Raw genomic sequence first — 26,244 nt, forward strand, 5'->3', positions numbered from 1 at the left:
TTGCATTTCAGTAACCAATAAGTTGTTAACTGTCTTTGTGGCATACATGAATAAATAAATTTACTCAGTATTTGTATTATTCTTGTCATGCTGTTTAATGGAAACAAGCATTAGCAAGCACTGATATATTAATACTTGTAATATAATTGAAAGGTGTATGTATTTATAATGTTTTTATAAAAATGCCAAAAATGAAAATAATTTTGTTACACTATTTTTAAGTTCAGTGTTTTTTGCTGCTTAGGTTTTAGCTCGCCTTTGATCTTGTAATGGCTACAATTTTTTGAGCATTATAAAATGACTGCCTGGCTTTTGTTTCTATTCTAAGCTACTTCATTGAATTATGGTGAGGTTTCAAATTTTGTAGTGTTTTATTCCACACTATGTTGCAAAAAGGAAATGGTATGATGATGTTTCATTTTAACTGCTTTAATTCTGTGCTTTTTGTACTTTAGGTTCCTGTAGATCTATCTGATAAAGAGTTTCTACCTATTTTGCAAGAGGAGCCCCTGCCACCTTTAGCACTTGTACCTTTTACAGAAGAAGAACAGGTAGATAGATATAACAGTAAGCAAATGATTACTTATGTTAGCATTAAAACATCATATTTATCTTCGGGTTACTCTGCATAGAAATCTTTCTCAAACATTTTTCTTCATAGTTTTAAAGAATGGTGTTCAGTTACTTCAGTTTCATTTGTGTTTCAAGTTTATACTTGGTCAGCATCAATGCCTCCAAGTTGCATGCAATCTTAACTTGGACATGAAGTTTTATCATTATTACTGGTCAAAGCCAATGGGTTCCCTATGTAATAATGTTGGAACACTTTAATTAGTTTGCCACCTTGATGACATTTAGTAATGTGCAGTAAATAATAACTTTGAATCTGTTTTGGATGCAGGAGTTACTAAAACAGTATTGCATTTATTGGTCCAGTTAAATCAAATGCGAAGAATGGAGGAGCTAGGGCCACACAGTAGTAAATTGTAGTGATGCATATATAAAGGTATCAACCTGCATGTCGTGTATAGGTATGCTGTAGCAAAGTAATATTGTTAAGTCATATTTAGATTCTAGGTGTTTCTTGTGTTTGGCTTGGGAAGGTTTATTGAACCCTTACAGTTCTGTGGATGATTTGTATTCCTATGTCTTTTTAAATGGTTGATTTTTGTTCTTTGTTTAAACCCTCCAGAGAAATTTTTCCATGTCTGTAAATAGTGCAGCAGTCCTGAGATTAATGGGACGAGGTGGAGGAACAGTGGTAGGGGCGGCAAGAGGTAGAAGTTCCTCAAGAGGTAGAGGTAAGCATAATAAATTTAAGCATCCAGCATTTGAGGTTGTCAGTTCATAGATACCCACTTAATGGGTTCAGTGATATATAGATTAATGCATATGTATGCTTCAGAGTAATGAAATAATTGTTAGAGTATCTGCTTCAATATCACAATTATTATTTCATAGTAACACAGATCAATATTTTGTGGGGGCGGGGTGTAGATGACCAAGTAATTTGAAGAGGTAGGTTTGAGGGGAGTTTCACAAATGAAAAGATTTTTTTTACTGGAGACGTTCTAAAAATTAATTTCTCAACAGTGAAGGCATAGTGGCTAATATTGGAGTAGTTAAATTTCGAAATGATCATAATTGAGGAGGTGGTGATGCCACAGTGAATGGAGGAGATCACAAAGGAACTGAGACAATGAAGAGGATGAGGGAGAGGATTTAAAAACAGGTGCATTGCTAAGATTAGACAGCACAAGTTGTGCAAAGAGGGCTTGATGTTACTGTATGTGGGATACAGATGAGCAGAGTTTTGAATAGTAAAAATGAGGTTGAGTAGTAATGTATTAGGATACTTGGAAATTAACCAAGTAAAGGATGAGAGTTTTATGTGCAGCTGGGCATTATTACAGAGAGAGAAATAAGTAAATCTTAATGGCACAAATACTGGTGTGAAACTTATCTTAGCATCAGGTGGCAAGCAGTCTTGTTAATGGTAAATCCAAGGGGAAGGAGTGTCATTAGTGATGTGGGTCAATAATGGTGATTTGCTCTAATGAATATTCATTCGAGGACTTTTCTGTTTGCTGTAATGTGAACAAATTCACCGGAGAGACCCAGCAGGTTAGATATGAATTAGCATTTTGTTCGACAAAATGAGACAATAGGCATCATATTGAGACTCTTTCAGATGAAGAGGCTTGTGCGACCTAATATTGCATGGCATTTTATATGCTAAAGATCAAAATACAATTCTACATTCACAATGCATTTAGAATGCCTTTTTTGAATTACATAGAACATTCATACCTCTGCTTCAGACACCCAAAATGAATGTTAGTCAATGTTGTATGGGTTTTCAGTTAACTACTGTTCACAGCTCTAGGAAGCTGTTGTCCAGAATTGCATCTTATATTTAATCTGTAGTCCATGTTCAGGCCTGAAGATTGATTGCTGAGGTTTCTGTGGATATGCATGGGATACCCAGATGGTATGTTGCCTCCCAGGTGCCAGGATCAGGGACGTTTCAAATTGGGTCCACAGCATTTTGGAGGGGAGACCAGCCAGATGTCTTGGTACGTATTAGTACTAATGACATAGGAAGGAAAAGAAATGAGGTCCTGAAGAAAGAATTTGGAGAGCTAGGCAGAAAGCTGAGGAGGAGGACCTCCCGAGTAGTCATTGCTGGATTGCTACCTGTGCCATGCCACCAGTGAGGATAGAAACAGGATGCTTTGGCAGATAAATGAGTGGCTGAGAAACTGGTGCAGGAGGAAGGGCTTAAAGTTCTTGGATCATTGGGATCTCTTCTGGGGGAAGTATGACCTGTACAAAAGGGACAGGTTGCACCTGAACCTGGGGGAGGGGTATTATTATCACGGGCAGGTGTGTTAGAGCTGTTGGGGAGGGTTTAAACTAGTGTGGCAGGGGGATAGAAACTGAAGTGAAGGGACTCAGGATAGAATGCATGGTAAAAAAACAAAGATAGCATTCAGTCAGACTGTCAGAGAGGGCAGGCAGATGATAGGACAAAATTGCAGCCTGCAGGATGAATGTCAGTGCATTGGGGATGCAGAATCAAAAAGGGTAGCAAATACAGTACTCAAAAGTTATATCTCAATGCATGGAGTATAAGAAATAAGGTGAATGATCTTGTTGCACTTTTACAGATTGTCAGGTATGATGTTGTGGCCATCACTGAATTGTGGCTGAAGGATGGTTGAAGTTGGGAGCTGAATGTCCAAGGTTACACATTGTATTGTAAGGATAGGAAGGTAGATGGGGATGGTGTGGTTCTGCTGATAAAGAATGGCATCAGATCATTAGAAAGATGTGACATGGGATCAAAAGATTTTGAATCCTTGTTGGTTGAGTTAAGAAACTGCAAGGGTGAAAGGAACCTGATGGCAATTATGTACGGGCCTCCAAACAATAGCTGGGATGTGGACTACAGATTGAAATGGGAAATAGAAAAGCTGTGTCCAAAGGTCAAATAGTCATGGGAGATTTTAACATGCAGCTACATTGGGAAAGTCAAGTTGGTAATGGATCTCCCGAGTGAGTTTATTAAATGTATACAAGATGGCTTTTTAAGAGTTATATGTAGTTGAGCCTACTAAGGGATCAGCTGTACTAGATTGGGGTTTATGTAATGAACCAAAGGTGTTGAGGGAGCTTAAGGTAAAGGAACTCTTAGGAGGCAGTGATCACAATATGATTGAGTTCAACTTGAAATCTGATAAAGTCTGACATAGCAGTATTTCAGTAGAGTAAAGGAAATTAGTGGTATGAGAGAGGAGTTGACCAAAGTAAATTGGAAGGAGATGCTGACAGGGGTGACAGCAGAGCAGCAGTGGTTTCAGTTTCTGGAAAAATGAGGAAGGTGCATGGTAGGTGCATTCCAAAAACAGATACTCAAATGGCAAAATAGTACAACTGCAGCTCAGAGGGATGTCAAAGCTAATGAAAAGCGAAAGAGAGGGCATGCAACAAAGCAAAAATCAGCAGGAAGATGAAGGAATGGGAAGCTTTTAAAAACCTACAGAAAGCAAGTAAAAGAGTCATTAGGAGGGGAAATATGAAAGTAAGCTAGCAAACAATATCAAAGTGGAAAGAAAAAGCTTTTTCAGGTATATAGAAAATAAGATGAAAGTAGATATAAGACTGCTAGAAAATGAGGCCAGAGAAATAATAATGGGGTCCAAGAAGATAGCCGATAAACTAAATGAATATTTTGCAGCAATCTTCACTATGGAAGACAATAGCAGTGTGTCAGGTGTTGTAGAGTGTGAGGGAAGAGAAGTGAGTGTAGTTACAGGTACAGCTCAGAAAGCTGAAAGGCCTAAAGTCACCTGGACCAGACAAACTGCACCCTGGGGTTCTGAAAGGTGTAGCGGTAGAGATTGTGGAGACGTTAGGAATGATCTTTCAAAAATCATTGGACTCTGGCGTGGTTGCAGTGGACTTCACTCCACTCTGTAAGAAAGGAGGAAGGCAGCAGAAAGGAGATTATAGACCAGTTACCCTGGCCTCTGTGGTTGGGAAGATGTTGGAGTCGTTTGTTAAGGGTGAGGTTATGGAGTACTTGGTGATACAGAACAAGATAGTACAAAGTCAGCATGTTTTCCTTCAGAGAAAATCCTGCCTGACGAACCTGTTGGAATTCTTTAAGCAGATTACAAGTAGGATAGATTAAGGGGATATAGTGGGTGTTACAGAAGGCCTTTGACACGATGCCACACTTAAGGCTCCTTACCAAGTTAAGAGCCCATGGTATTACAGGGGAATTATTAGCATGGTTAGAACATTGGCCAATTGGTAGGAGGCAGTGAGTGGGAATAAAGGGATTCTTTTCTGATTGGCTGCCAGTGACTAGTGGTGTTTCACAGGGGTCGGCATTGGCACCATTTCTTTTTATGCTGTATATCAGTTATTTAGATGATAGAATAGATGGCTTTTTTGCTAAGTTTGCAGATGATATGAAGATTGGTGGAGGGGCAGAGTGTGTTGAGGAAACAGGAAGGATGAAGAAGGACTTGGGTTAGGAAAATGGGCAAGAAAGTAGCAAATGAAATACAATTTTGTTAAATGCATGGTCAGGCACTTTGGTAGAAGAAATAAATGTGCAGACTATTTCCCAAGTGGGGATAGAATCCAAAAATCTAAGATGCAAAGGGACTTGGGATTCCTTTTGCAGAACACTCTCAAGGTTAACTTGCAGGTGAGTGAGTGGAGAGGAAGACAAATGCCATGTTAGCATTCATTTCAAAAGGTCTGGAATATAAGAGCGGGGATGTGATGCTGAGGCTTTATAAAGTACTGGTGAGGCCCCACCTTGAGTATTGTGAACAGTTCTGGGCTCCAGAAAAGATTTGCTGGCATTGGAGAGGGTTTAGAGGAGATTCACAAGGATTATTCTGGAAATGAAAGAGTTGTTTAGAAGGATGGAGGGAATCTCATGAAACCTTTTGAATGCTGAAGGCCTAGAGAGAGTAGATGCAGAAAGGCCTAGACAGGGCACAGCCTCAGTATAGAGAGACATCCATTTAAAACAGATGTGGAGAAATTTCTTTGGCCAGTGGGTGTTGAATTTGTTACCACAGCCAGCTGTGGAGGCCAGGTCGTTGGGTGTATTTAAGGCAAAGACTGATAGGTTCTTGATTGGCCATAGCATCAAAGCTTACAGGGAGGAGGCCAGACAGTGAGCCTGAGGAGGGGACAAAAGGATCAACCATGATTGAATGGTGGAGCAGACTTGATGGGCCAAATGGCCTACTCTGCCCTTAAGTCTTCTGGCCTTATGGTCTAATATTTTGCTGTATACTCCAAGTTTAGAATATGCCCTAATGTTGTTTATAACATGTTGTATCAATTGTAACATCTGAAAAGACGTTTGCAGGTTGAACCTTTATTGTATGAATTTGATGTGAACAGGATACAGAATAGAAATATAGATAGGTTTGAGGTTATACTTTAGTGAAGAAAGAGAGACCATTTGTGGATTTTTGTGACAAGAGTTGAATGAGTGGAGTTATACCCAGCTGGATAATGGTGGGAAGAGGTTAGGGAGGGTATTTTGTGTTCAGTGGAGTTGCAGACTAAATGTGGTTGAGAAGAATGAGAAAGAATAGATTAACTACATCATAATCAGGGTCATTCATGACAGGTAACTGGTGATTTGATATTGTGGCATGCGTGTAAATGTGATTGGGGTGAGTCATTCAAGCAAATTTGGGAAAAAAATGTACTTGAAATTGCAGTACATTTGAGGTGAGGGAAAAAAACGGAAATAATTTACAAGGACTGAGGCAGTCACTGCCTTTTTTAAATGAGAGGAGTGATGAGGGAGTACTTGAAGGAGAAGGGCATTGTTCATGAGAGAAAGGAGTAATAGCACTCAGCATGAGTGCCAGGAAGGGAAACTTGATGATAATGGTTGTGATAGGATTCAGATCGGTCTCAAGGATAGTTTGATTGAGAAAAGAAAATCCGGGAGAAAAGCATGTTCATTGCTAAGTTTGGGGGGTGTTAAAATTAGAATACTCGTTCAGTGAAAGGTTTAGGCTACACCAGTATACTGGTGTAGCCTAATTTGTTCTTCACAGTTTACTGAATGAGGGGTTTTCTTAATTGGAGAAAATCATAGGACGCAAGTTTTCTTGTAATCTCTGTTGTGCATTGACTCCCTTTGTGATTTTTTTATTCTCACTTTTATTTTGTTGAAAATATCATGTAAAGAGCCCCTTCTGGCTTTTTGAGCTGTGCTGCCGAGCAATCCCCAAATTTATTCCGAGCTTAATCATGGAACAGTTCTAATGACCAACTAACCTACCAACCAGTATATCTTTGGTCTGTGGGAGGAAACTGGAGCATCTGGAGTAAATCCGTATGGTCATAGGGAGAATGTACAAACTCCTTACAGACAGTGGTGGGAATTGAATTCAGGTCGCTGGTACTGTAAAGTAGTGGTCACCAACCTTTTTAAGCCCAAGATCCCTACCTCGGCCTTAGTGAAAGGCAAGATCGACCATAGCGGCATTGAGCTCATCCAATAACGCCTTGAATAAGCGGTGCTGAAGCAGTTTTGCTCGAATCGAGTTTATCAGTTTGACCAGCAGTGTCATTACATGAGAAAAGTCCATGACCTTCCCAGCCAAGGGCTGCTGATGAATCACACAGTGATAATCCAGGAAGTCTAGAAAATCAGGGTCATTACGGCACAGTGCTATAAAAACCAATGCGCACACCGTGCATTGCTGGGGCCCCATCAGTAGGAATTGCCTCCAGTTTATGAATAGGGATGGCATTTTCACGGACATTTTTTAAAAACTCATTGTAAATATCCTCACCTCTCGTTCTCTCCTTTAAGTGCATAACAGTGAGGAAATCCTCCTTTGATGTAAAATCCTAGAAAGCCATTCTGACAAATATAACAAGCTGAGCTGTTCGCATTACATCCAGGGATTCATCGAACTGTCATGAAAAATATTCACAGAGTGACAAGTTCTTTAACACTTGTTAATCCATGTCCTCTGAGAGGATGTTTGCTGGGCTCCTCAACTTTCCTGGTATTGGTAAACTGTTGCTGAGACACTAGTATAAGTTTCAGGGGTATGCAAACTAATGACACCACTGTTTTTGTTTCCCATTTTTACATTTGGGGAACGTTGGAATTTAAAGGGAGAGAAGTATTGTAATTTGAGCATTATAAATATAAATTAGTACCAATTAAGATGATGGTAATATAGCAATACTCCCGCTACGGAAACTGTTTGTAAAGAGAGATTGTTTCTGGGGTTGTGGGGTTTTCCTTCCAGTCTTTTCTGCCCCGGTGCTCATTAGTGAAAACCTCTGTATGCAAATATTGTTTTACCGTCCTAGATAAAAGTTGTTCCTTTTGGGCATGAAGTTGTCGAGTGCTCCTTTTTCAAAGTAGAAGTTACTACATATTTGCATGAAAAGGTTTATCAGGCATAATGTATTTGTGTATTTACTTTTCATTTTTTTTCGGGATCTACTTGGAAAGTCTCAAAGATGGACCGGTTGATCACGATTGACCAGTTGGCGACCACAACTGTAAAGCATTGTACTAACCACTATACTACCATACCATTCCAAGAGACCTGTCTTACGCCACAAAGGTTGTTTACCTGCTTGTTTACTGGTTATTTTCAGTTGTAATTTAGCAGCCTTTTTTATGTCCAACTCTTAATATTTAATGCCTGAATTACATCATGGGCCCTACCATGTAAAGTGACCTGATTAAACTCCACAAGTGGGTATACTCATGTTAGTATGTGGTTGATGAACCTATTTTTTTTTTGAGGGAATGCTGCTAGAAATTTCTGCAGTGTCTATTACTAAACAGTGATTGCCTGTTTCACATTTGCAGAGCACAAAGATACCTTGCAAGTCTAACCATGTCACGTAGTGATTGAGGTTACTTGTTGCCAGGAAGGGACATGGGGATTGAATGGGGAATAATTGTCACACTTGGATGAGTAGTTTTTGTCAATTGACAGGAAAATCCTTGAAATAGGGCTTAGGCAGGTGTGAAGTGCTTTTGGACACTATGCATTAGTTCATCTGATGCACAAAATATTTGGAAAGAAGACGAGATAACTGTCAATAAGTTTTTGATTTTTATTAAGTTTTATTTTTCACTTTAATTATGTATGTCCCCCCAAAAAATAATGTAACATATTTAGTGTGTGGGTAATAATTGTGCAGCTTTTTTTCATACAATTAGCTTATCTGTTTGAAACACGAGATATTGCAGATGCTAGAAATCTTGAGCAATACACAAAATGCTGGAGGACCTTGTTAAGTCAGGCAGCACCTATGGAGGGGAATAAACAGTTGTCATTTCAGGCTGAGACCCTTCATTGGGACCTTAAAGGAAGGGACAAAAGCTGGAATAAGACAGTGGAGGAGATGGAGGAGTACAAGCCAGAAGGTTGATAGGTGAGACCAAGTGAGGAAGAAGGTGGGTAGGTGGAGCGATGATGTAAGAAGCCAGGAGGGGATAAATGGAAGAGATAACAGGCTGAAGGAGGAACAGTGACTCTGGAAGAAAGGGAGGAACTAGCAGAAAGCGATGGGCAGGTGAGGAGAGATGAGAGAGGGTAACCAGAATGAGTAATATAAAAAGAGAGAATGGTAGGGCTAAGGGAGAAATTACTGGAAGTTGGGGAAGTTGATGTTGATGCTTTCCTCCCCTCCACATTCTGTAAGGATTGTTTATTATGTGACTCCCTTATCCATTCCTCCTGCTGATCTTTCCCCTGGCACTTATTCCTGCAGGTGTGACACGTGCAATATCTACCCCAAACTTACTCCCTTATCATTCAGGGCCCAAACAGTCCTTCCAGCCCTTCACGTCTCAGGATCACCTGTTGTTTCTGATACCCTTGATGTGGCCTCTACTTCAGAGAAACCTGATGTACACTGGCTACAGTGTACCCAGCAGAGGTACACTGTAGTGGTTATTCCCTTTGTTCCCCTCAAAGCTGATGTAAAATGCACATAATTAGTTTTGTAATTGCTCAGTGTTTGACAATAAATGCTTGATGTGAAGGAGTTTGGAAATAAATGGCACTTGATGTTCTAGTGCAATAGTAGACTGTGCCTCAGTAGGATTGAGGCAAGTGACAACAAGATCTCTAAGTAGCATTATCTCTTCTCCAGATTGTTGGCAAAGGAGGTTCTACCAGTTGTTAAATACAAGGGTTCACATACTTTTTCCAGCCTAGACTGTGAATAAATAATATGTTCAATAAAGACATGAAAAGTACAATTGTTTGTTATTAGTTTAGACTGATTGTCTGTTATTGTGACTTAGAACAGAAATAATCCAGCAGAAGGATTCTACGTGATATCATCTACTTCTAATGACTTGACTTATCAATGAAGGAAGATTGATATTAGTATCTCTAGGCGTAAAAGTGGTGCAAAATTGTCCTCTGCTACTTGGTTCTCTAAATGTGTGGATGTAAGAGACTAGGAATCAAGGCTTTCTGTTTTTGCATGTCCATATGTGCATCATCTAGTAAGATCCTGCATTGACCCACGGTTACAGTGGTTAACGCGACACTATTATAACTTAGGAATCGGAGTTTAATGCTGATGCTCTCTGTAAGAAGTTTGTTCGTCTTTTCTGTGAGTACGTGGGTTTCCTCTGGGTGCTCCTGTTTCCTTCTACTTTCTAAAGATGTACAGACTAGTAGATTAATTGGTCATTGTAAATTATCCCATGATTAAGCTAGGGTTACATAGGCGGATTGCTGAGTGGTGTGGCTTGTTGGGCTGGAAGGGCCTATTCTGGTATCTCTAAAATAAAATGGTGGAAAGGCTTTATTCACAGAAGATGATTTACTGGAAATGGGTTGGTGATCATGGAACCCTTAGTGGAATTAAGGTAAGCATTAGGGTTATTAGAATTAATATGAAAGCGAGAATAGGCAATTCAGTTGCTAATCTGAAAAATTAGCAGTTATTGAAAAAATACATCAGATTTTCCAAGTATCTCTGAGAGCACTTTGTGTGAAGTTTATTTTTCTATTTCTGAAGTCTCTGATAAAATTTCAAATGTATCATGGGCTACATTGTATTTGTCTGCATAGAGTTACTGTAGATTAAATTTAAAATTTAATCCAATACCTTTCTGATCCTTAAAATTTTCATCCATAAGGGCTGAAATTTGTTTTGTCACCAGTTCAGGAACTTAACAGTTTACAACAATTCTTTGTGCACTATATCAGTTCCATACTTAATAATTTCCCTGTGTATTTACTGGAGAATCGACAGCATTGAGAAACCTATTTAAACATATCATGGATAGCACAACACGAATCTTGGAAATTCTGCACTATACAGTATAATCCTAAATTCTATTAAAAAATTCTTCAGGTCGAGGACGAGGTGAAGGTGGTTTTTACCAAAGAAGTTTTGATGAAGGGGAAGTGGGTTTCGGTCGAGGGGTTCGTGAAATACATAGATCGCAAAGTTGGGAAGAAAGGTGAGTTAGCGCGTTAAAATAATTCTTTGGAACTTGTCTCCAATTCTGTTAATCTTCTGGAAGTTATGGTATTAACAATTATGTAATGATTAAATGTATTCATGTTTACTTTGGGCTTTTTGGAGCTTTCTCCATTATCCTGTAGTAAGTCTTGTCTTAGTTTCAAAATTGTTTCTAGTAGTAAGTCTAACTTGATTCCATAAGTTTTTCTGTTCCATCTTTTTCTTCCAGCTGACATGGAATCCTAGTGAGATTCAGCACAGAAACAAGCCCTTCAGCCTAGCAAGTCTGTACTGTCAGTCACCCATTTACACTTACCCTACATTAATCTAAATTTTTATCACCCCACATTGTCATCAAAGTCCCTGGATTTACTGTTCACCTCCACATACTAGCAGCAATGTGTATTGCCAAATTAATTTGCATTAGTGTAGTTAATCCATTTGTTTAGAAACCATTTTTATCATTGTTTTATTAGGTCATAAAATAACATACAATTTATTACTGCTTAGTATCTATTATGATCTTGAAATGTGCAGCTTTTGATGCACAGTCATACAATCGCAAGTTCAGCAAACAGATGTACCCAAAAATAGTACCACATTTTGGAATGTGCAGTATATCCATATTTAATCAATTTCTCATATTACTTAAGTGCAGTTGCTTCAGCATGCGATTTTTAAATTTAAACATTGCTGCTTAAAGTGAAATCCATTCTGCAAATATACACAGTTTCCAAACCCAACGTGATGGGGTTGAAGCACTTAATTTAAACTCAGTGATATGGCTGTACAGGAGGCCATGATTATACCCATGACTCTTTGAAAGAAAGAGCTATCCAGTTAGTCACTTTCCTCAGATCATTTGTAGTTTTATTGTACTTCATAAGTTACAACTTTATTTGATGTGGATGTGTACTGTTTTTATTTCAATATCAGTAGGTCTGGTCTTTATTCTCAAAGGAGCTTACAAAAGAATCTCTGCATCCAAGAAGTTAACATGGAGTTTTAAGCATACTGTATATTTAATGACTGTAGAGTGGAAGGACACTTTATTTGTTGGCCTGAGGTGCATATTATAATTGATAAAAAAAAGCACTGTAATGGAAAATTCCCTATATTGAATTGTATGTGTTTATTTTAGCAGGCCATAGAATGGCCATTACATTGAAGTGGTTATATACCTCAGCTAGAGAAATGTGAAATATTTTTACAAAATTTAGAACTGCCTTAACTGGATTATCAGAATAAATTTGAGAACTCAGCTAAATTGTGCTTCTCAGACTACTTGCTCCCCTGTAACTTCAAATGCACGGCATTCAGAACTATGAACTCTTTCTATAGACTCCATCCAAAAATTTGCTCGAAATTGTTAACTGCAGCAATGGAAGATTATTATCATGTAATACAACAGTAGATTCATCTTTTAAGAATGTTACATCTAGAATTAGTTTTGTTTTTAAGTCGATCTGATTTATGTGCCATAGTTGCAGTTAAATTACAATTATTGCTCTGTTTTCCAAATGGTTGTAAGTAGAGCCAACCCACACAGTAGACGAGTTGAATGGCCACTGTGTTGATACAGTTGTGCAAATTAAAGTACATATTTAACATGCCAAAGGGATGGGCCAAAAGTTTTTTTAATCAGCTTTATCATAAAAGACCTGTTTGTTGCAATATGTTATTACTGGTGATAATGGTTCACTGCAAAAATGAGAAAATAAGCTGTTGACAGGCCCCAGTTGTTTGTCAGGTAATTTCAGAGCTCATTTGTAATGCTGAAGTTCTCTTAAAATTTCAGGAATGAATAGGCGAAGGCTACTTGTCTACAGAGTTTGGGGTGTGCTTTCGCTGCTTATGGACTCTTGTCCATATCTTGGATTCGATAATTATTAATTATAAATTTATATTTCTATTATCTTAATGCTGAATTTGATTTTAAAGAATTGCTACAGTAGAAAATAAAGAGATTGAAGATTTCCCCATTGAACTAACTTATTTTGATGAGTATTGCATTTTAATATATTTGAATCAAAATAGATATTTTTTGCTATGCAAAGGCAGGACTTTAAACTCATTTTAAGTTTCTGCTGAAGGCCATATAGAAAGATAAAACTGATGCTGTTTAAAGTCAGTTTCTGCATTTTTTATTTACTCCTTGGAAACATTTAAAATGTAACAGTAATGTGTCTTGAATAACACACACAAGATGATGGAGGACCTCTGCAGGTCAGGTAGCATCTATGGAGGGGAATAAACAGTAGATGTTTTGGGCTGAGACCCCTCATCAGGACTGGAAAGAAGAAGCTAGAATAAGATGATAGGTGATGGGTGAAGCCAGGAAAGGGGCAAGGTTGGGCGGGTTGGGGAGGAGGGATGAAGTGAGAAGATGGGAGGTGATAGATGTAAAGGGCTGAAGAAGAAGGAATCTGATAGAAAAGAGTGGACCATGGGAGAAAAGGAAGGAGGAAGGGCACCAGAGGGAGGTGATAGGCAGTTGAGAAAAGAAGGGGTTAGAATGGGGTGAGCTGGAATGGGGAAAGGAAGAAGAAGAAGAGAGAGTGGGAAGAAATTACTGTAAAGAAATGTTCATGATCTCATGTTGAAGGCAGAATATGAGGAGTTGCTCCTTCAACCTTGTTGTTGAGGTAGAGGTGGTCATGGACCTATGTGTCAGAATGGGAGTGAGAAGTAGAATTGAAATGAGTGACTTCTGGGAAATCCTGCCTATTGTGGCAGATGGCATGAAGGTGGTCAGAGCAGTCCTCCAATGTACATGGGGTTTCTCTGGAGACGAGGCTGCACAGAGAGCATCAGATATAGTAGATGACTAAACAGTGAAGCGACAAGTCCTGCTTGTCCTTCTTGGAGGGCTAAATGCCAGGAGTGATAACAAAAACAAGAGAAAATCTGCAGAGCTGGAAATCCAAGCAACACTCAAAATGCCTGAAAAAATCAGCAGCCCGGGCAGCATCCATGGAAAAGAGTGCAGTCAACATTTCAAGCCGAGACCTTTAATCAGAACTGGAGAAAAAAAGATGAGTTGGAGTAAGAAGGTGGGGGGCAAGGTGAAACTGGTGTGGAGCGGGTGGTGTGGACATCGGATGCCGGAACTCAGGCAGGGTCTGCAAGATATTACTTCCATCAAAGCAAAACCCAATAGCATGAATGGCAGCGATGCTTCTCTACCAGTTGAACTTAATGCCTTCTATCCACACTTTGAAAGGGAGAACACACCTACAGTTGTGAAGATCCCTGCTGCACCTGATGACCCTGTGATCTCCGTCTCAGAGGCCGATGTTAGGCTGTCTTTAAAGAGAGTGAACCCTTGCAAGGTGGAATGTCCCAATGCAGTACCCGGTAAGGCTATGAAAACCTGTGCCAACCAACAAGTGGGAACATTCAAGGATATTTTCAACCTCTCACTGCTACGTGTGGAAGTTCCCACTTGCTTCAAGAAGGCAACAATTATATCAGTGCCTAAGAAGACTGATATGGGCTGCCTTAATGACTATCCCCTGGTAGCACTGACATCCACAGTGATGAGATGCTTTGAGAGGTTGGTCGTGACTAGACTGAACACCTGCCTCAGCAAGGACCTGGACTCATTGCAATTTGCCTGCTGCCACAATAGGTCAATGGCAGACACAATCTCAAAGGATGCTGTTCATCGACTATAGCTCAGCATTTAATGCCATCATTCCCAAAATCCTGTTTGAGAAGTTCCAGAACCTTGGGCCTCTGTACCTCCCTCTGCAATTGGATCCTCGACTTCCTAACCAGAACACCACAATCAGTGGGGATTGGTGATATCATCTCCTCGCTGATGATCAACACTGGCACACCTGAGAGTTGTATGCTTAGCCCACTGCTCTATACATACACATGCCTGTGTGGCTAGGCATAGCTCAAATATCTGTTAATTTGCTGATGATACAACGATTGTTGGTAGGATCTCAGGTGGTGACGATAGTGCATACAGGAGTGAGATATGCCAACTTGTGGAGTGATGCTGCAGCAACGACCTGATATTCAACGTCAGTAAGATGAAAGAGCTGATTTTGGACTTCAGGAAGTGTAAGATGAAGGAAAACATACCAATCCTCATAGAGGGATCAGAAGTGGAGAGAGTGAGCAGCATCATGTTCCTGGGTGTCACCATCTCTGAAGATCTAACCTGGTCCCAACATATTGATGCCATTATAAAGAAGGCAAAACAGCGGCTATACTTAATGAGGAGTTTGAAGGCATGTCAACAATTAAACTCAAAAACTTCTACAGTTGTACAGTGAAGAGCATTCTGAGGCTGCATCTGGTATGGAGGGGCTACTGCACAGGACTGAAAGAAGCTGCAGAGGGTTGTAAATTTAGTCAGCTCCATTGTGGGCATTATCCTACAAAGTACCCAAAGCATCTTCAAGGAGCGTTGTCTCAGAAAAGCAGTGTCCATTATTAAGGACCTCCAGCACCCAGGGCATGCCCTTTTCTTGCTGTTACCATCAGAAGATACAGAAGCCTGAAGGCACACACTCAGCGATTCAAGAACAGCTTCTTCCCCTCTGCCGTCTGATTCCTGAGTGGACATTGAATCTTTGGACACTACCTCACAATTTTTTTTTATTATACAGTATTTCTGTTTTTACATGTTTTTAATCTATTTAATAGATACAATTGATTTACTTATTTTTAATTTATTATTTTTTTCTCTGCTAGTTTATGTATTGCAGTGAACTGCTGCTGTTAACAAATCTCACGTCACATGCCGATGATAATAAACCTGATTCTGTTTCTGAGAGTCAGTGGGTTTATAATAGCTATCAGTAGATGAGCTGTCTCCAGAAATAGAGACAGAGGTTGAGAAAGAGGAGGGAGATGTCAGAAATGGACCAAGTAAATTTGAGGGCAGGGTGGAAGTTGGAGGCAAGGTTGTTGAAGTTGACGAGCTCTGCATGGGTGCAGGAAGCAGCATCGATGTGGTAGTTGATGTAGTGTAGGAAAAGTTGGGGAGTGATACCAGTGTAGGCTTGGAATGTAGACTGTTGCATGTAGCCGACAAAAAGGAATAGCTGGGACCCATGTGAGTGCCCTTGGCACTACCTTTTGTTTATAGGAAGTGCGAGGAACCAAAGGAGAAATTATTGAGAGTGAGGACAAGATCTGCCAGACAGAGGAGAGTGGTGGTGGAGGGGAACCGGTTGGGTCTAGTGTCCAGAAAGAAATGGAGAGCTTTGAGGCCTTCCTGGTGGAGGATGGGTGTGTATAGGGATTAAACATCCATAGTCAAAATAATACTAGAACTAGAGAGAACTAGAAATCAGTGAAAAGATCAAGAGTGCATGAAGCGTGAAAATAAGATGATTGGGGCAAGGGAACTTGAAACCATTGGGAAATAATATGATTGGAAGGATATTGTTGTGGAGGAACATATGAACAAGCAGAGAATGACCCTTTGGAAAGTGATCTCAGCTTGAAATGCCGATCCCTTTCCTGATGATGGGTCTTGGCCCAAAATGTTGACTCTTTAGTCCCCGCAATCATTGCTGCCTGACCTGTTGAATTCCTCCACCATTTGGTGTGTGTTCCTTTGTATTTGCAGCATCTGAAGAATCTCTTGACTTTATGATGTGATCCTGATAGTGTCCTGATACCTGTTTAAGTTCCAAATTTTTTTATATTGACAAGATGAAGCATTCTATTGCATGTTTTTAATTTCCTGCATTGCAATAATGATCACACTCCAAAAAAAGTATCTCATTGTTAGTTGAAAATACTTTGGAATGTCTTATAGGTCTTTAACATCTGCATGCTTGTTCTTCATTTCCTTTCATAGCTATGAGATTGTTTTAAAATACTAAAATACAAGTTTAGGAAAAAATCAGAATTCTTTTCGGAGTATACAATGCTGGTGTTGAATTTATTAATTTTTATTACACTTTTACTATAAACTAAAATTTAATTGTAATGACATCAATACGTATTTATTACATTGTTTTCATTTGCATCACAATTTTTAATAGCTGCTTCAAATTTGCAGGAAATCCACTAAAACTTTTCAAAATTTGTTTGATTTTTCTAAAATCAAGAAGTTTCAGATTTTCTGTCTATTATACATAAAATTTCTATTTCTGTTCACTCATTTGCAGTACTATGTATGGTAGATGTGATAAATGGAAAAATAAAGTCACTGCTTTTGATTTTAACAATTATATCAGTAAATATGATATGAGTAAATATGATATAAAATATTGAAGAATCTAGGCGAGTCCTTGGAAAATTCCTCTACATTGATCTGGAATGTTTTATGGAAGATCCTGAACAAGATTAATAAGTGATCTTGGTAAACAGAAGTTGCTTACTAGAATAGAGCACATTACTAAAATGATTTAATGTTGAATTATCTCTTCTGTGTTGCTTCTGGGAGTTCAATATAACAAATTTAACTTGCTTTTGTTTTTAATAGAGGAGAACGGCGGTTTGAAAAACCAGGGCGAAAAGACCCAGGTTAGTTAAGCATTGAAGTATTAACTCATTAACTTTGAATTGGTCCAGAAAGGATTTTGCTATTTTAACTGTGTAATTTGCTTCTAAAACCCGGGTTGAAATTTAATCTAAAATATGCTTTAAGTTCTGGAAGGTTACAACATGAGCTGGAGTTTGGAGAAGGTCTCCAGTTGCTAAAATAATAGGAATTTCCACAGCAAATTTGTTAACTGGATTGACTTACTGCATGAAGTGCTTAAAAAGTATGTTATTGTGCCTTAGTGTTAATTTGAGATATGAGCAATCTTGGAAGTTTTTCTGAGCACTCGTATTCAACAGATACTTCCACCACCAACTTGAATCCATTATTTCCATCAGCACAGATGCACCACACGGTTGTGTGCCTAGCCCCTTACTCTACTAGCTTTGCAAATTTGGTGGAGAATCAACATGTAGGAGGGAGATTGAAAATCTGCTGAGTGGTGCCATAACACCAACAACTAAATGTCAACAAAACGAAGAAGCTGGTTATTGTCTTAAGGATGAGGAAAGCAGAGGTCCACGAGCGAGTTCTCATCATAGCATCAGAGCTGGAGAGGGTCAGCAAAGTTAAATACCTCGGTGTTATCATTTCAGGCAATTTGTCCTGGATTTAGCACATTAAGTGGCATTTTGAAGTAATGATGTGTAGTGAAAAGCATATTGGTTGACTGCATCACAGTCTGGTACAGAAACACCAGTGCCCTTGAAGTGCAAATGCTACAAAAAGTAATGGATATGGCCTAGTCCATCCTGGGTAAAGGTTTGAGCATCTCTACATGGAAGTGTTGTTGCAGCAAAGCAGTGATCATTATCTGGAATCTCCTCCACCCAGGACATGCTCCCTTCTTGCTACTGCCATTGGGAAGAAGTTACAGGAGCCTTGGGACTTGCAGCACCAGGTTCAGGAACAGTTATTATTCTTCAGCAATCAGGTTAAACGCAGAAAACCTACAGCACAATACAGGCCCTTTGGCCCAGAATGCTGTACTGAACATGTACTTACTTTGGAAATTACCTAGGGTTACCCATAGCCCTCTATTTTTCTAAGCTCCATGTACCTATCCAGAAGTTTCTTAAAAGACTCTGTTGTATCTGCCACAACCACATTCACCAACATCGCATTCCATGCACTCACCATTCTCTCTGTAAAAAAAAAGAACAAACAAATTATCCCTGACATCTCCTCTGTACCTACTTCCAGAGATTCTTGAACCAAAGGGGATAACTTCACTCAACTTCATCACTGAGATGTTCCCACAACCTGTGGGCTCACTTTCAAGGACTCTTCATCTCATGTTCTTGATATTTATTGCCTGTTATTATTAGTATTTGTTTCTTTTTGTTTTTGCACAATTTGTCTTTTACACACTGGTTGAATACAGAGTTGGCACAGTCTTTGATTCTATTAGGATTATTACGCTATTACAGATTTATTGAGTATGCCTTCAAGAAAATAAATCTCAGGTTTGTTTATGGTGACATAAATTTACTTTGATAATAAATTTTCTTTAAACATTGAACTTTATCATGATAAACAGTGAATTCATGAAATTTTATATTTTTGAAGCCATTTAAAATATTCCAAAGATATCACTAATTTCCTCTATTATAGCATGTTTGAATCCATATCTATCAGCTTAAAAATGGTTTTCAATGAGTAATATTTGTATTACTGTGTAGCATTCAAGAAATAGCCGAATCAATTCTGTTTACTTTTATTTAAGGTTTGAATCATTCCAAGGACCAACACTCCAGTTTGGGCGTGCCAAATGACTTCCTCTCAACATCTGGGTTCCCTTTAAAGTCAGGTATGTTTGAGTTGAGCTGTTCACTGATGCAATGAATTCTACAGAGATGAAACTGAATATGTTCAGAAACTTTTTATTCTGTAAGCTAGAAGCTGTCTGCAAACATCTCTAATTTGTTGGAATGAAGTCCTTGTTGTCAGCACAGCAAATTTCTGCTGCCTGCTCATGTGTGTGAAATAGGTACCCATTTCTATGGAAGGCTGACAAATGAAAGCTTAAGTTTACTTTGCAGCCTCTGCAGCAGATGAATATTGCGGCTGCAGCGAGTGTTACAGGCATTTTGGAGCTTATTCTGATTTTCGGGATGCTCCATTGTTGAAACTGATAACTTTGGTATATGAAATAATGGATATTTATTATGTTCAGGAGCCAGAAATTCCTCTAGATATATGCTCCATTTTAGTTGTATAAGATAGCAGGAGTGATTATTATCAGGGAATTGACCCTCTTAACTTACCATATTGTAAATTGTTAAATAATTTTATGCATGGTAAATGAATAGATCTTCAAATTTCATAACCTAACCATTGGGCTCTGCATGTTTCAGCATTCAAGTACCAACATTCCCTGTTGATCAAGAATTGAAATACAATTAATTCATTTCACCTCACTTACACTTGGTGATGCATCCCACTTCACAGGTTTTTAACCATGGCAAGCACATGAGCCAAGTACTTCACACAGCAGTCATTGATGTACTTCCACTTGTTTTGTACAGCGCGGTTGCAGTTGAATTATTTTCTTGAACAGATAAAGTTCTGCTGTCAATAGAAGCCAATATGGAATCTATTTGCTCAATGGTAAGGATGGAGTGCTTCATGCATTCCATCACTCAAACTCTTGCTTACCCTACCACTACCTTATGTTAGTGCTGTTGGATGAGTTGCTATGGACATTCCTGGCAAAAAGAGGTTTTCCTCTTCCCGTGGCCCCTTTTCATTTACTCCACTGCAGAATACTTTGTAGCTGATGACAAAGTATGGAAAGTGTTATAGTAAGTTGCCCAGTACACAGCTGCCAACACATCTGGCATGATGCATGCCTCAGGAGTGGTGCAGGCAACAGAAGCATTGATTAAGCATGCTAGTGCCTGTCCTAATCAATTTCATATGGTGGTATGGCTCTTAATATGCATGTGGATTTTAGCTGATGTCAGAATTAAGATCCATGTTAAAGAAAAGCCTTTCTTGTAGCTCTGAAGCTAATGGTACAGTGGAATGTTGATCTGGATGTTGTGCTTCTTAATCTGCCAATGGATTTGGACGATTCTACCTAGATAATACTGGTTTATCTCCATTGCTTTGAGATGCCAACTGCATGTGGGCTATGAGCTAGATATGTAGAGGAGTGCAAGGAACTCTGCTATGGAGTAAACCCTGAACTTTGTGCTTTGCTTTAGGTCATGATTTTTAAACACACTTACCCTCAGACTTTGTGATCTAACTCCCAAGATATGGAAAGTGGTTCATATTTACAGAGTTCTTATCATGGAGCTTTATTGTAAGTAGGTGGTGTTGCATGAAGGGATGTTTAGTGGGTGAGAACATGGACAATAGAATATAATTCAAAAACATGGTGATCAGGCACTTTGAAAACTAGCTGACTCCAGTAATTAATTTCAGCAAGACATAGAGTTGTAGCTGGTCTGAGTTGATGGTGCAGTGCTAAGTGAATGGCTGGGCTAAGATCGACTTTGGTGTGTGCTAACTAGGTAGCCAATATTTTATTGTATTGCAGAAAATTCATGACATCTACTTTAGTGAAAAGCAAAGCACCATTTTAAAAGGCAAGAGCCTGACACATTGGTGTTCAGAGGGATATGAGTATTCTTTTTGTTAATCTCTGGAAGTTACAGCAAACACTTAAGAAATCAAATGATATGTTAACCTTTATTCCAAGATAATTTGCTGACAGGTTTAAAGAGCAGGACCTCCAGAGCTGTGCCATGTGAATGCGAATTGGAGGATAGTTCAGATGAACATGTTCAAAGTAATTTTATTATCAGTTTGTATACGTTACCATATAGTATCTTAAGATTCTTTGTCTTCCAGGCATTTTAAGGAAAAAGAAATACTGTAGAATTTTACAAAAAACTATATAAACGAATGTGCAAAAGGTAACTGCAGATAACAGAAATAATGCTGAGAACTTGAATTGTAAAGAGTCTTTGAAAGTGAGTTTGTACCTTTTGGAATCATTTCACGGTTGTGCATGAAATTATCCATACTGGTTCAGGAGCCTGATGGTTATAGGGTGGTAACTTTTCCTGAACCTGGTGGTGTGGGCCCTGAGACTTGTGTATCTCCTGCCTGAAGAAAGGACAAGGCTAAGGCTGCTTGGCCTTTTGATGAATGCTGCATTCTTGTGGCAGCACTCTGTATTGATTTGTGATTCTAGGAGGGAGTGCTCCAAGTTTCTGGATCATTGGGACCACTTCTGGGGAACGTAGGACCTGTAAAATTCGACTGGTTGCTCATGAACCAGAATGATCCTGACATCCTTGTGGGAGATTTGCTGGCATTGTTAGAGGATTAAACTAATTTTGTTGACTTTGCTTTCATGACAATAAATCAGATAGCACTATCATGGAATAGTATATCAGCATGATCACTGATGTTCACAACAAAATCATTCTCCTTTGCATACTTTCTATTAAGTGGCTCAGGAAATCCTGGAATTGTCTTGTCAAAATTGTCCAAATCAATCTTGTACCCTTTCAAAGTGCAGCTTATCACAGGAGCAAACTGTTGGTTGAGTTTGATTTCTTCAGGAATAGAAGAGGTTCTCTTCTGGCAAGTCTCTCCAATACCTTCCTGTTCGGCTGACAAAAAGATTACTAATTCGTAGTAGGGTGGCATCTTTCCTTGAATCACTGGATAGAAAGGACTATATTGATTGATGGTGTGGTAGAACGTAAGTGGAAAGATGAGATATGGACATTTGTTAGAATTTAGATGGTCAATCTGAAAATCAATGCTTGTTTGATGAAGGTGTTTAGTTTTGTATTCTTTATATAAAATGGCAGTTACTTTAACATTTGTTAATGAGCTCTGCCATATGTTGGCTACTCTAAACATAAGGCATGCTTCATGTTGTGCAACAGTAGCAAAGTAGCTGAATTTAATTCTCGTTGTTCTAAGTTTGGGTTCGGCAATCTTTGCCACAAAGGCACCTGTTTTAAAAAAAATACAGTATTAATAAACTTCATAGAAGAACCATTTAACATTTATTAGTGTTTAAAAAGTGTATTAAAATGATTTTAATAATTAATGCTCCCTACTTGGGGAACACCTGTGTTCTACAGCATGAAGTTGAAATGATTACGGTGTAGCTTTCAAACTATTCAGCAGGGGTTGATTTTCTAAGGTGCTATATAGTGCTATTTTTTTTTCGTTAAAAGTTACAAGTTTTTATGTCATCTAATGGGTTTTGCACATCATAAATTCTTTAAAATATTTTGATAGCATCTGACAATTCAGTTGCTGAGACTACCACAAAAATCTCCTTTGCTAATATATAAAATTCAATGCATCACATTACTTGAATTGTAATTTTTCATACAGATAAATTACCTGTAATTAAGGCTTCCATCATGAGTCCCAACAGCATTTGAACTGCAAGGAGAGCAATTGCAGCTGGACAGTCACTGTCAGGGTACATGGTTCCATAACCAATTGTAAGCTGAGTTTCCAGCGAGAAAGAAAAGGCTGCAGTGAAGCTGTCAATATATTTCACACAGATAGTGTGGTTTTCCGGTGGGTTGTTATCATCTAATACAACTAAATCACCATGCATGTATGCCAATAAATACCAAAAGCAAGCGAAGAAGATCCAGTGAGCCACAAAAGCTCCGGAGAAAGCTAGTAACATCCAGCGCCACCTCATTTCCATCAAGATCGACCAGATATCCTTTAAGTGTTCAATACTTTTTCCAGGGAGAGGTTCTATCTTTAGGTTCCTCTGGCCATCCTTTGTGACAATTCTTTTGTACCTTGAGTCAATAAGTGGAGAAGTGTCCTTTTCATCACTACTGTTAAAAATGATGCCCATGGTTTCCACCTTTTGGGATAGCTGCAGAACATTTTATCAGAATGTTAGTGTTAGCTATGAGTGTAAAATCACTTTGTCATCACATAATCTTTATTTGTCTTTAAAAATTACTCGTGCAGGATTAGTCATTTAACTTTTAACAGTATAACCTTTAGTCTTTACTATTAAGCAAGCAACTCTACCTTACAAGAGATCTGCTGCTTTCAATTTCTAAAGTTGATTATTTTAGTCGGGTGCGGATTTGTAAACCTTATGGAATTCTCACTGCAATTTTTTAATAAACACCATGGTCGAAGAAATTAATAGATTTTATTGCAAATTAATGCTGGAGATTTTGAGGAGTTTGGAATGGCTTGCTTTAATATTGAAGCTGAGTGTTCTTCTTAGGCACTGGTAAGTTAACTATGAGAAATTAAAATGTATTCTGCAGCGTCTGCAGTTAACCTTATTCCCTCTCTTTGTTCATTTAGCTTGAATTTAATTTTAAAAAAAAGGTGAGAGTATTTAAATCCAGTGTGGAAGTAATTAATATTCTTGTTTCGTGAGGCTTTTTAAAATTTTACTTCCTTTCAATTTGTGGAAAATGAACCTGACCTTGTGTTTTATTTTGTGAATATTGGTTTTTGTTCAATAGTGGTCAAAATTATTTGCTTTATTTAAATGTAGATTAGTGGCTGATTTCAGAACTGTAATTTTCTATCAACTAAATTGAGTGAAAATAGCTTGGTGTGGTTTGAACAGTCAAGTAATATTTGGTAATCTAATAATACAATTGTAATTTTCCATGTAGTTTAATTTTCAGTTGATACATATTTTAAAATTCATAGTTTTCTATTTGGCTTTGAACCTTTTGGTGCTAAAGAAATCAGATGTTCCTTGAACTAGTTCAGTCAAACAACAAATCCTAAATGTGTAGATTTCCAGTTTGATAAAGCTGTAAGAAAAGAGCAAGCCTACAGTTTTACTTTGAGAATCTAATTTTGCCTATTATTTTGCCATCCATTTTATTTATGATCCTGATTTTACTGAAACACATCAAGCTTCTTGTAATCCTTATTTAAATATTGATGCATTTAAAAAAAATCTGACAGCTTGCTCCACAAAGTGCAGTTTCAGCTATTTAGAATAATAATTTTTTATATTAGTGAAATGTTTTGTTGAGGAGTGTGTGTCAGCCAGTGTAATACTGTGTAAGCGACTCAGTTTGACTCTAAATCAGGGGTTCTCAACCTTTATGCCATGGACCGCAATTATATAACTATTTCAAATTGATAAGTAGTCGATTCATTAACTTTGCTTAGATTTTGTATATGTTTAAAAAGATATTAATTTTAAACTTGAAGACTTCCGTCCTGTAACTGGAAGTTGCATGCAAATTTTAACTACTTTTAATATGAATTTGTGCTTAAATTTGCTTTTGAGCTTTTGAAGTCTGACTTTATAAACATTATATAAGGGTATAGAAAATTACTGTCTTGTTTGTTAACACAGTATTTTAAAATGTGTAAACTTCCAATAAATTAATATGGAATAGTATTGCAGACTTACCAGATTCTTCTTGCAGAGTGTAAACTTGGATTGCAGTTAAATTGTTGAGCAAAATGCCTGTTAGATTGGATGTTAAAGATTAAGTGATGTGCACTCTTTTGTGAAAATTTTTATAGAGTTACAAGAGCTGGCAATGTGGAATCTGGAATACGTTCTGTTACTTTCTTTTAGATCGGATATAATTGGTTATTTGGCCTGCAGGTGGCCAATTAAATGGCCTCAAATTGGGTGGCTTGTCTGATTCTTTTTATGATAGTTCAAGTTTTCATTGGAGAGCTCAAGCTTTTTCCACAACACCACATCCCAGCTCACTGCACCATATCCCCCAACCCCAGGTATATCACCCTGATTGCTTTTGATGAAGTATTTCTCAGCTGATGCAACATTCTTTTGTGCAAACTATTTAGTATACTCAGTTCATTAAATAGTATTTTGCTTAGTGGAATGTATCTAGGTTTTCATTTCCAGAAACTATTTGTGCTGTTTGATGGCATACATTTTATTACACGTGTGACTTAAAGGGCCCTGTCAAAATTAATCTCACATTCCATTCATTGAAAAGTGTCTCCTGACTGTCATTGTGAGGCAATATTGACAGCTAGTGAGAAATTGTAAACTTGAATGTTCTGTTCTGTTATTGGAACAGATAGATTATGTGCTTGGCCAGGAAAGGGAGTACAAAGAATACAGTAGGAAGATATTCTGGCATCTATGTAACAGTTTGTACATTAGATACTATATTATAGGAATGATATTTTGACATTGGTAAGCTGACGGAAGTTATAAGTAAACCTATATATTTTTAAGATTATCATGATCTTTAGCCCAATTTTTTTTTAAACCACTAATGCAACATTTCTGGTGTAATTCCTGTTTTAATATAAGAACTCTGATTTGTTCTTGTACATGGTAAACTTCCACAAACAATGTAGTAACAATTTTGATTTCTATAAGCATAGGGGAAAACAGCATGTTCCAAGGTCTGGCAATACCTTTTATCATAATGGCCTCTTGAAGTTTACCTACTACTGATATTAGATTTCATAGTTACTTGTTACCAAGTTTATCCCTTTTTCAAATATGGCTCTGATAAGTGGTGACTCCTTGCTTCCAGCTCCAGTTCATCAAATATTCCTGTTTAGGACAACTAGAACTGAAATCCACAGACATAGCCATAGGTACTTCAGTATACAGCATAGTTTTAAGGTGTTTGAAAAAATCTTAACGATACTCAAAATCTACGGATCTTGGTTTGCGGACTTGGGTCATGATTACAGTTCCCCTTTAAGATTAGACTGCA

General features: G+C 38.2%; 2 protein-coding genes across 5 annotated transcripts in view; one reads left to right on the forward strand and one right to left on the reverse strand.

Moving 5' to 3' along the window:
- The window catches only part of gigyf2 (GRB10 interacting GYF protein 2), a 134,347-nt gene that overhangs the window by 14,630 nt on the left and 93,473 nt on the right, over positions 1–26,244 (forward strand). For 2 of the 4 annotated variants that reach the window (XM_059948585.1, XM_059948594.1), the window contains exons 4-8: positions 456–551; positions 1,193–1,301; positions 10,909–11,017; positions 17,477–17,517; positions 19,263–19,346. In XM_059948585.1, the coding sequence (XP_059804568.1) occupies positions 456–551; positions 1,193–1,301; positions 10,909–11,017; positions 17,477–17,517; positions 19,263–19,346 (439 nt within the window). Of the gene's footprint in view, positions 1–455; positions 552–1,192; positions 1,302–10,908; positions 11,018–17,476; positions 17,518–19,262; positions 19,347–23,650; positions 23,790–26,244 lie in introns of those variants that run through there. The other 2 variants (XM_059948605.1, XM_059948612.1) reach the window with 1 other exon arrangement.
- On the reverse strand, positions 21,300–23,526 carry kcnj13 (potassium inwardly rectifying channel subfamily J member 13). Its single transcript, XM_059948628.1, has 2 exons — positions 22,919–23,526; positions 21,300–22,518 (listed from the first exon to the last, which is right to left on the reverse strand). Exons 1-2 carry the CDS (start codon positions 23,394–23,396, stop codon positions 21,917–21,919), a joined length of 1,080 nt encoding a protein of 359 aa, XP_059804611.1. The 5' UTR covers positions 23,397–23,526; the 3' UTR covers positions 21,300–21,916.

This window comes from Hypanus sabinus, chromosome 2 (genome assembly GCF_030144855.1).
Source record: "Hypanus sabinus isolate sHypSab1 chromosome 2, sHypSab1.hap1, whole genome shotgun sequence".
In the NCBI taxonomy this organism is placed as follows: Eukaryota; Metazoa; Chordata; class Chondrichthyes; order Myliobatiformes; family Dasyatidae; genus Hypanus; species Hypanus sabinus.

What these genes read in the sequence shown, in the direction of transcription:
- kcnj13 (XM_059948628.1), bottom strand. Translation starts at nt 23,396, where the DNA reads ATGGGCATCATTTTTAACAGTAGTGATGAAAAGGACACTTCTCCACTT. An exon ending in GATGGAAGCCTTAATTACAG is followed by an intron (nt 22,519 to 22,918) that starts GTAATTTATCTG and finishes TTTTTAAAACAG; the next exon opens with GTGCCTTTGTGGCAAAGATT.